General features: G+C 28.7%; 1 protein-coding gene across 1 annotated transcript in view; it reads right to left on the reverse strand.

The window, feature by feature from the left end:
• LOC108911941 (paired mesoderm homeobox protein 2B-like) overlaps window positions 1–8,763 on the reverse strand; it is a gene marked incomplete at its 5' end in the record, with an annotated part of 87,736 nt that extends 78,973 nt beyond the window's left edge. Inside the window, one exon of the mRNA XM_018717023.1 lies at window positions 8,567–8,763. Within this exon, the coding sequence (XP_018572539.1) occupies window positions 8,567–8,763 (197 nt within the window). The remainder of the gene's footprint in view (window positions 1–8,566) is intronic.
• Window positions 8,764–11,134: the final 2,371 nt, after the last annotated feature.

An 11,134-nucleotide genomic window follows, 5' to 3' on the forward strand; every position in this document is an offset into this window, starting at 1 on the left:
TGCATATCAGCAAGTTCTCCAAATGTGTAATTACTCTCCATGAAGTCAGAACTTAACTGCAGTACATACAACACGATAAGCAGTCAACTGTACACTGACTCAAGTCAACTAGTTGCATGCATAACAGTGGATAAAACGAGCAACGTGAAAGTGGACAAGCCCTTAGTAAACAACTTCCTGTACACAAATTCAGATAGACTACTAACTGTAATTATGTATTTACAGTCTTCCATATGCAGCAAAAACATAACGTCAATGAATGGGAGGGTAGGTACCCAAGTGATAGGAGATTATTGTAAAATTTTTCCAATTTCATCCTCTACAATCTCCCAAATTTTTAAAACGTCATTCTATAAAACCCTGTATATGTATTCAAATCAGGTACTACGTTATGTGAAAAATACCACTTCGTTGAGTTTTAAGTTTTGAAAATAAGACTCGGGCATAAAAACACGTGCCGAGTTGTGGTTCTGTTACCTTTACACTTTTGTCATTCAGCAAACATATATGGTGTGTGTACAAATAATGTTTGGTCTAAGTTCAGACAACGAAGAATAATTTATTTACTAAAAATGTGAAAATTAAAGCTATTTCTTTATCATGGAACAGTTACTTATGCGTAGGTTTGCCATTTAGGAGTGAACGAAGATGAATCGCCTCTAGGAAAATAAGGCCCAATATTTATTTTCTTTTGAAAACAGTTATTTTAACCTTTGAATTAAAATACTTTTTAGCTTCATATTTTACCTATTTTTAAGAACAGGCATTCATGTTTATATTTATAGAATTTATAGCATCTTAGAGCAATATGAATTTTTCTTTTCTTGTTCATCTAAAATTCGAACGGTAAATTCTGTTTTTTAACACACATCTTTGCCGATGATTTATTCTTTGCGATCGCATAATTACGATACAGGTACGAGTACAATAATAATTCCATCTTAACAAAGCCCTGCCAATATAAAATCGTAATAATCAATTATGCCTACTACTACATATTTACATAAATATAACCCTTACGAGAGAAACATCTTTTTGTTCACCACCGCTGATAAAATTTTCTTCATTGTTAAAAATATCAAACATCGATTATTATTTATCAGAAACATATTTCTATTGGAAGCATATGATACAGAGAATGTCATTTGTGTAACGGTGGTTGGATTTCATAATTTATACCCTTTCAAATATCAAAGCAACTGTCACAGATAAAAGCTTTAACGTATAATTTGGTACTGTCTAATTTAATATTTATTTAATTGTCGGTTTTGAAGTAACTGAAATAAATTTGACAAAGTACATATTTTCATTGGTTGGGACTATCTGACAATGGAAATTCCCAGTTTCCAAAGGGCTTTTAAAAATTAAAATATGTAATAAGTAGCAAATTTGAATACTTATTGGCTGATATATGTTCATTTATAAATATTGTTTTCTTTAAAAGAAAATTATTAGATAAGCAAGTAGTAAGTATACAAAACTTTCCAAAACCTTCCCTTTCATTTAAAAAATTCGCAAACCAGGGTTGTAGCTAGAGAGAGGCAAAATTTTATTTTTGCTTGCCACTATCTCTATTGGCTACGTCTCTGCGTAATAGTAAAAATTTTACACGACATTTCTTTTTAAAGGGTGCTGTAATTCTACTGACAAATATTTAAAGATTATTGTTTATGTACACAACACACTGTTTTTGAGATACAGGGTTTATATTTTTTTGTAGTCAGCTATTAATGTTGCGTGTTTCTGACAAATCTACCTAAAATTAAAAGTAATATTTAGTATATTGCTCATGTTAAATAGATTAGGGGAGGGTCTTCATCCTTTTGACAAAAAATATTGTTACCAAAATTTAACTGCAAGTGTCTAATAACATTTTCAATAATATCCCCATGCTGAATGCTGCTTTTAATTTTTTGGATAAAATAGATTTGGTGACATTCAGTGGTCTGCAAACTGTCATGATTTAATGCCTCTGGATACACACTTTTGTGAAATTACTTTAAAAACATAGTTTATATAGTAAAATAACTAAATCTTCAAGATATTCATAATAATATAACTAAAAAATATAATTAATAAATGAGAATCATTAAATAATAACAAAGAACAAACTGGAGGCCATGAATAAAATTTCTTACCTACATTTATATATACTTTTTTAATATTATATACAGGCTGTTACAAATTCGCTTCTCACTACAAGGATCTCGGAAATCTTAGAGATACGAATTAGCTTAAATGGGTACAAAGTTGAGTAATCAGGAGACCAACAAAATGCCTCTAAAAAATCAACATTTAGAGTGTACGATAATCCAATAAACAGAAATATAAATTAAAAAAATTAAATAAATTTGAAACGAATACCTACATTGAAGTTGAATTTTTCGAGACATAACGTCTCAATCTGATTCGGGCTGAGGCAGTACAGTATTGGAGGTCATGAAGGCTTGCAAAAATTATAATAAAATTTCCAGGTCCGTATTTAAAAAAAATGAAGTTGATGATGAACCTGGAAAGACGAAACGTTACATAAAAAAATTAATTATGCCAGTCGATAAAAGGCAAAAAGAAAGTGTTCTTCTTTTTTCGATAACACTTCAAACAAGGCTGAAATGAAACAAAAACGGATTTGCTAAATTTCGTTTTTTTTTTCAAATATTTCGGAAACTAATCATGTTAACCTTGATTTCTTAGAGGCATAATGTTGGTCCCCTAATTATACAACTTTGCCCCCATTTAAGCTACTTCGTATCTCTTACCGTTTCCGAGATCCCTGTAGTGAGAAGTGAATTTGTAACAGCNCACTTCTTATTTGTGGAAGGGCGAAATGGGCGTTGACTATTAGACGCCTTCATTATAGCCATCCTTGTCTATCACATGGATTTCTATGGCTTACTTTATCGCTCTCGCGTAACTTCTGATAGACCATCTAGACTTTCCTACACTGTATAATAAAAAGTAAACTGTCTATATTTTTTACTCTGTATTTAAATAAAAATAATAATAAACTGTTATAGGTTCACATCATATTCATCATAGTAAATATTTGAAATTTGTTCATTATCAAATCGAGTTTGATAGTTTTCTTCTTTTAATAAAGTTAAAAGCGTTTCAACGGAAAAACAAAAATATGTTTCGGAAGTAAGTGTATTAAACGTTTCAGAGGAACCAAAAACAATATAACTCTGAAATTTTGTTTACGGGAGTTATCAGATATGTTCTCTTCAATGAAAATAATACCATCAAAACAGCACTTCCGGTTACACCGGAAGTAGCTGTCAACTTCGTTATTTTAAATGAAACACCCTATATTATTGCATTATTGACAAGATAAATTAAAAATAAGTCAAAATTGTTAAAGCTTTCCTGTATCTAAATCTAACCGTTTTCGAAATCGACCTTTTACAAAAATTTTGACAGATGCAAGCGTTTCGAAAATTCCTTATACCTTTTTTCGTTCTGGGAGCATTTACTTGCTTTTCGACATATTCGACACTACCTTCCGCTATCAAAATTACCTGAAGAAAATTATACTAAGTGTCCCATTTTTCGCGTTACATTTTGAAAACATAAAATCGACAAAACTTTTTAAATTCAAATGGACCACCCCGTAGTTTTCTGCATTATATTATAGAAAATTAAAATATATTTTCACCGATATAGGAATTGTAGGGGTTACAATTTCAATTTTCTCAGATATTCGCGGTTTACTTACATTCTCAAAAATATTACGTTAAAATATCAATTAAAATATAAGCACTCAGTAAACAACTTCCTGTAAACAAATTCAGGTAGACTACTGTAATTGTGTATTTACAGTCTTCCATCTGCAGCAATAACATAACGTCAGTGGATGGGAGGGTAGGTACCCAAGTGATAGGAGATTATTGTAAAATGTTTCCAATTTCATCCTCTACAATATCCCAAATTTTTAAAACGTCATTCTATAAAACTCTGTATATGTATTCAAATCAGGTACTACGTTATGTGAAAAATACCACTTCGTTGAGTTTTAAGTTTTGAAAATAAGACTCGGGCATAAAAACACGTGCCGAGTTGTGGTTCTGTTACCTTTACACTTTTGTCATTCAGCAAACATATATGGTGTGTGTACAAATAATGTTTGGTCTAAGTTCAGACAACGAAGAATAATTTATTTACTAAAAATGTGAAAATTAAAGCTATTTCTTTATCATGGATAGGTAAACAGTTACTTATGCGTAGGTTTGCCATTTAGGAGTTAACGAAGATGAATGTTGGTATATTTTTTTAATGTTGGCTTTATTTTTGGCCTCTAGGAAAATAAGACCCAAATTTATTTTCTTTTGAAAACAGTTATTTTATCTCTTGGATTAAAATACTTATTAGCTTCATATTTTACCTATTTTTAAGAACAGGCATTCATGTTTATATTTATAGAATTTATAGCATCTTAGAGCAATATGAATTTTTCTTTTCTTGTTCATCTAAAATTCGAACGGTAAATTCTGTTTTTTAACACACATCTTTGCCGATGATTTATTCTTTGCGATCGCATAATTACGATACAGGTACGAGTACAATAATAATTCCATCTTAACAAAGCCCTGCCAATATAAAATCGTAATAATCAATTATGCCTACTACTACATATTTACATAAATATAACCCTTACGAGAGAAACATCTTTTTGTTCACCACCGCTGATAAAATTTTCTTCATTGTTAAAAATATCAAACATCGATTATTATTTATCAGAAACATATTTCTATTGGAAGCATATGATACAGAGAATGTCATTTGTGTAACGGTGGTTGGATTTCATAATTTATACCCTTTCAAATATCAAAGCAACTGTCACAGATAAAAGCTTTAACGTATAATTTGGTACTGTCTAATTTAATATTTATTTAATTGTCGGTTTTGAAGTAACTGAAATAAATTTGACAAAGTACATATTTTCATTGGTTGGGACTATCTGACAATGGAAATTCCCAGTTTCCAAAGGGCTTTTAAAAATTAAAATATGTAATAAGTAGCAAATTTGAATACTTATTGGCTGATATATGTTCATTTATAAATATTGTTTTCTTTAAAAGAAAATTATTAGATAAGCAAGTAGTAAGTATACAAAACTTTCCAAAACCTTCCCTTTCATTTAAAAAATTCGCAAACCAGGGTTGTAGCTAGAGAGAGGCAAAATTTTATTTTTGCTTGCCACTATCTCTATTGGCTACGTCTCTGCGTAATAGTAAAAATTTTACACGACATTTCTTTTTAAAGGGTGCTGTAATTCTACTGACAAATATTTACAGATTATTGTTTATGTACACAACACACTGTTTTTGAGATACAGGGTTTATATTTTTTTGTAGTCAGCTATTAATGTTGCGTGTTTCTGACAAATCTACCTAAAATTAAAAGTAATATTTAGTATATTGCTCATGTTAAATAGATTAGGGGAGGGCCTTCATCCTTTTGACAAAAAATATTGTTACCAAAATTTAACTGCAATTGTCTAATAACATTTTCAATAATATCCCCATGCTGAATGCTGCTTTTAATTTTTTGGATAAAATAGATTTGGTGGCATTCAGTGGTCTGCAAACTGTCATGATTTAATGCCTCTGGATACACACTTTTGTGAAATTACTTTAAAAACATAGTTTATATAGTAAAATAACTAAATCTTCAAGATATTCATAATAATATAACTAAAAAATATAATTAATAAATGAGAATCATTAAATAATAACAAAGAACAAACTGGAGGCCATGAATAAAATTTCTTACCTACATTTATATATACTTTTTTAATATTATATACAGGCTGTTACAAATTCGCTTCTCACTACAAGGATCTCGGAAATCTTAGAGATACGAATTAGCTTAAATGGGTACAAAGTTGAGTAATCAGGAGACCAACAAAATGCCTCTAAAAAATCAACATTTAGAGTGTACGATAATCCAATAAACAGAAATATAAATTAAAAAAATTAAATAAATTTGAAACGAATACCTACATTGAAGTTGAATTTTTCGAGACATAACGTCTCAATCTGATTCGGGCTGAGGCAGTACAGTATTGGAGGTCATGAAGGCTTGCAAAAATTATAATAAAATTTCCAGGTCCGTATTTAAAAAAAATGAAGTTGATGATGAACCTGGAAAGACGAAACGTTACATAAAAAAATTAATTATGCCAGTCGATAAAAGGCAAAAAGAAAGTGTTCTTTTTTCGATAACACCTCAAACAAGGCTGAAATGAAACAAAAACGGATTTGCTAAATTTCGTTTTTTTTCAAATATTTCGGAAACTAATCATGTTAACCTTGATTTCTTAGAGGCATAATGTTGGTCCCCTAATTATACAACTTTGCCCCCATTTAAGCTACTTCGTATCTCTTACCGTTTCCGAGATCCCTGTAGTGAGAAGTGAATTTGTAACAGCCTGTATATTAAGCTAATTCAAACAAATTGAAAAAAATTCTAAAAAATCTTACTAAATAAAATCAAACAATGTTCTTCTAAAGCAGAACATTGACTTTGACTAAATTTTTCAGAAAGAAATTTTTAAATTTATTTGAATTATTTTTGTACCTACTTTTAAAATAGAGGTGGTTGGACATTAATAATAATCAATAACATTGTACCTATCTTTCGATTTTCATGTTATAAAATTTATCAAACATGTAAGACTGATAGGTAATCATTGTATTTTTGTTTGATTAATGAATATAGAGCTCAGTTTTTTAAACTATTCTTAAGTGCTCAAAAAGTAGAAGATGACTTATTTGATTGATTATTTTGTGCATTTTTTACTTTATTTTAAAGATATTAAGCTAATTATTAAAAAATAAATTAAAATATAAAATAAATGAAGTCAAACAATGTTCTTCGACACCAGAAAGGTGTAGGCATACAAAGTATATCCAACTCCACAGACAAAAAAAATAGAATTTGTTAGAGTAAAAAAACAGTTGTTAGAGTTACATCGTGACATTTCTTTCAATCGACAATACCTACAAATAAAAAATTTCCTGGTTATTAAACTGGGTATTTGTTTTAACCCGTAAAACACATTCAATTTTTTTACTGTCTATATTTCGCAAAATTAAGAACTCATTTTTTGATATATTTCAGTGAACATAGGTTTATCTTTTAGGCACTTAAGTGCCTGAAATGAGTTTTTGGTGGAAATATTGTGAAAATTCAAATGTTTTATGAAACATCATTTTATTTATTGCAAATAAGTTACATATGGTTCATGTCGCTAAAGATATTGTTTAAAAGATAAATTAATTTAAATTTTCTACTGTAATTAGAAGAGAGCCGAATATTTCGGGTGTTGTATCTAATTAAACTTCACCTTTTTATTTTGCCTTATTACGTTTTTAGATCAAATAACCACTATTCAAAAGTCAACATTTAAATATTTGCCGGAATAGATTACAGATGTATAGGTATGCTATTTTTCGTAATACATTCATATCAAAAACAAAAAATGAGTTATTATTTTCATAAAAATTATCATTTTACTGTTACTTTTTGAAACACCATCGTGTATAGTGCAGGTATAAGATAGGTAAGCAGGAAATAGTACCTATAATGTTACATAAAAATAAATAAAAATTGTAAAAGTTTTTTTATATTTCAAGTGAAAAATGTGTTTAAAAAAATAAGATACCAAATACTAGAAAATACTAAATATTAAAATCAGTCCAAGGAAATATTGAAATGAAAAAATAAGGAAAAAAGTAATTTCTTTGAAGTTTTTCAAAATGTTATGTTGCATGTAATGTTACATTTTATTAAAAATGTCTATCAAAATCAGATATAGAAAATCACGCGATTACTTTTGTTCATGATTAATTTTAGATTTTCTCATATAATACGTATTTTATTTGTGACACTGTATGTTCTCTAATAAGTGATCGGTGTTAGAAAAGTTACAAACAAAAACAATGCTATATTTTATTGGGAAAATAATCACGACATCCTTCAACCTTCATGTTTTACCGTATAAAAATTGTACAAACTATTTTTTTTAAATTTTTATTTTTTGTCAAATTCCACAGAAATACTTCTAAGCAGGCGAACCATTTATGCAAATTTAATGTTTTCATATACGACCTATGATAAAATCATCCTTAAAATTTGAATATATCTAATTTTTTGTAGGTATATGCACGGAAAGATACAGGGACAGTCACAGACTGTATCAAAATTCGACATTTACATTTTAATTATCTTTACAATTATGAAAATATTTACAACAAATTGTAGATTACCTTAAATTTTCATACAATATTAAACGTTTTCTCGTTAAGTACAAGTTTTTACTAGAATTCCCAAGATGACAAAATGACATTTAAATCTAATTGATAATTTTCATTGTTTTTAATTTATTCTTGCTTAAAATAAAAACCATATTTTAAGTAAGGAAAAAATAATAACTTTTTAACTTATGTACTTCAATGTCTTAAATAATGCCCAATAGAAAGTAACAAAAACAACGTTAATAAAATTAAGAAGGGTATAAACGGAAACACATTATTTGAACATGTACCATAAGTAACACACTTACCTGTACTCTGGCCTCTGTGAGATCTATCTTCATTGCAATTTCCTCTCTAGTATAAATGTCAGGATAATGAGTCTCCTGGAAAGCCCTTTCTAGTTCCTTGAGCTGGGCAGAAGTAAATGTTGTTCGTATCCTCCTTTGTTTCCTCTTCTCAGTTAAAACTCCGTCATGACCAGTATATACTTTGTAGGGGAGACCATCTGAAATATGTGAAAACTGTGGCTATAAAACGTATTTATTTTATAATATATAAGTAACATAATTAACTAAAGCTCTAAACATTATCAATTCCAAAAATTTTTAAGTTGCGCGTTGCTCTTGAATTCAATTTTTGCCTCTGATGCGACCATACAAAGTTAAAAATTAAAAAAGTTTCTAAGTGAACCAATGAAAATTAAATTGTATTCTAAAGCAGTTTATCATAAAAGCGACTTAATATGTGTTGTAACACATAAGCGACAACAATTCAATGGGTTTTAACTCGGCAGCACAACAGTGTTATACTTTCATCTAACTTGCATTAAAACTTGGTAACCTCTATATTTTTTGTCGGTAGAAATTAAAAAAAAAAACAAGCCTTTCTTTTAATGTATTTTCTACTAAAATATAACCAAATATAATGCACTGCAAAACGAAATTCACAATGCTACGTATTGATTTGGTCATATGACCAATATTTTAACAATTGTATAACTGTTTTGGTTAACTTGAATGTACCTTTAAAAGTTGCTAAAGCGTAAGCCATGGATGACTGACAATATTGGACTTCTTTTATCACTCAGAGAAAAAGTCAAAACAAAATTTAAAAAATCCAGACTAGCATTTCACTGACAGTATTATAAACAAATTCGAAACAATACAAAAGTAATTGCTATTAGAATTGAAAAAAAGATCAGCAGAAAAAGATGAGCAGAGAGAACAGAAAAATTTAAATAAAAAAATTTTGTTGACACATTTTTTATTTGACCTCTTTACTATTTATAAAACTGTTTAATTTATTAGTTTATCATGTCTCATGCGTCGTTTGCATCTGACAACAGTCTCAATGTATATAAGTGCTGAACAATTTCTATCCGAGAACAATGGCTTTCGAATAATGTTTTAGTTTAATAAAAACTAGCATTATAATACTGAATATTAGTAGAATTAGTGGATGATCAGATAAAGTTGTTTATCTTGTTATGTTTCTGTTACGTTTTTTTAATAATTATTATTAATATTTATTTACAAAATGTTTTAGTTTATACGTAATCCTGTGATTATTGTTAAATTTATTTAGTTTTTGTGCTTTAAAACAATGTGAATTTAGTTTTTATATCTATCTCTATTTATAAAGGGTTATCCAAGAAGTTTTAGCAGGCAGTGTTTGGAAAATGCTTGGAAAATAGAAATGAAGATTGATGTAGAATGGTAGATATTCTTTATTATCAAATTTTCTGTCCAGTTTTGTATTTATGATTTTAGGGGTTTTCTTGGACAATAGCAGAAATATTGTCAGTTGAATAAAAATCATGTAGGTACTTACCTATTACTCGTATTTTCAGAGGTGTAATGGGGAAATGCAATTTAAAAGATATAATTTCTATAACATTTATTGTATTAACATAAATTCAATAGAACGAGAATTCAAGAATAGGTTTGATTGAAATATCAAAAATTGCAAAAACATTAAAAAAATATTTCAATACTCGTAACTTTTCAAGGAAGCATTTTGGTACTGAAGTTATGTTCGGTTAACTGGCTTGTTTCAATTAGAAAAGTGTTTAATACCATTTGTGTACTCCGAAATATGAGTTATCCTTTAATAGAACCCTTAATAGGTTGGTTGCCTTATTTGGCGAATTGATAATTATTTTCATCCAAAGAAACTTCACCGATGCGAAAACAACAGCGACCAAAGACAACAACTAATTTGTCCGATCATGTCCGAGCATACCCATTGAATATTCAAAATTGACGGGAGCATTACAAAATACAATGTTCGTTAAATATAAAATAAAACAATTTCCTCAGACCGCAAAGAAATGAAAACGTTAAGATTCGCGTATATTGACTAAAAATAGATAACAAGTTATGTTATTTACCAAAAATAAAATAATAATTACTGAAAATGCAGATAAATACAAAATACACATCAGATACCCAAACATAAAATAAAAGTAAAATACACATACACCAGGAAAATTAGCGAAAATAAAAGAGAAACTCGAAAAAAGTCCTATCCGCTAGATTATTGTAAAATTGTCTAAAGGAACATAATAAAAGACATCTCTCGTCTCGTGAGTCAAAAACTTTTATTAGCTAACTTTTCTATTTAAACAAATAAGTGAGGAAAACAGTTTTTTCACTTTGCAGGGAAAACCATCAATTTTAGCGAAAAGTGACTCACGGACAGCTTGTAGGGAGTAAAATTATCTACAAAATGAGACTTGTTAAATTAATATCGGTTAATAAATAAAAAAGTTATTGCAAAAAAACAAGAAAAGTGCCCATTTTTTCATTTGTTTATAACTATCGCATTTATTGTTAAAATTTTATAAAACCTATGACAAGTTGAGGGTTTTGTCATAC

This window comes from Anoplophora glabripennis, unplaced genomic scaffold (genome assembly GCF_000390285.2).
Source record: "Anoplophora glabripennis isolate ALB-LARVAE unplaced genomic scaffold, Agla_2.0 scaffold631, whole genome shotgun sequence".
Lineage (NCBI taxonomy): Eukaryota > Metazoa > Arthropoda > Insecta > Coleoptera > Cerambycidae > Anoplophora > Anoplophora glabripennis.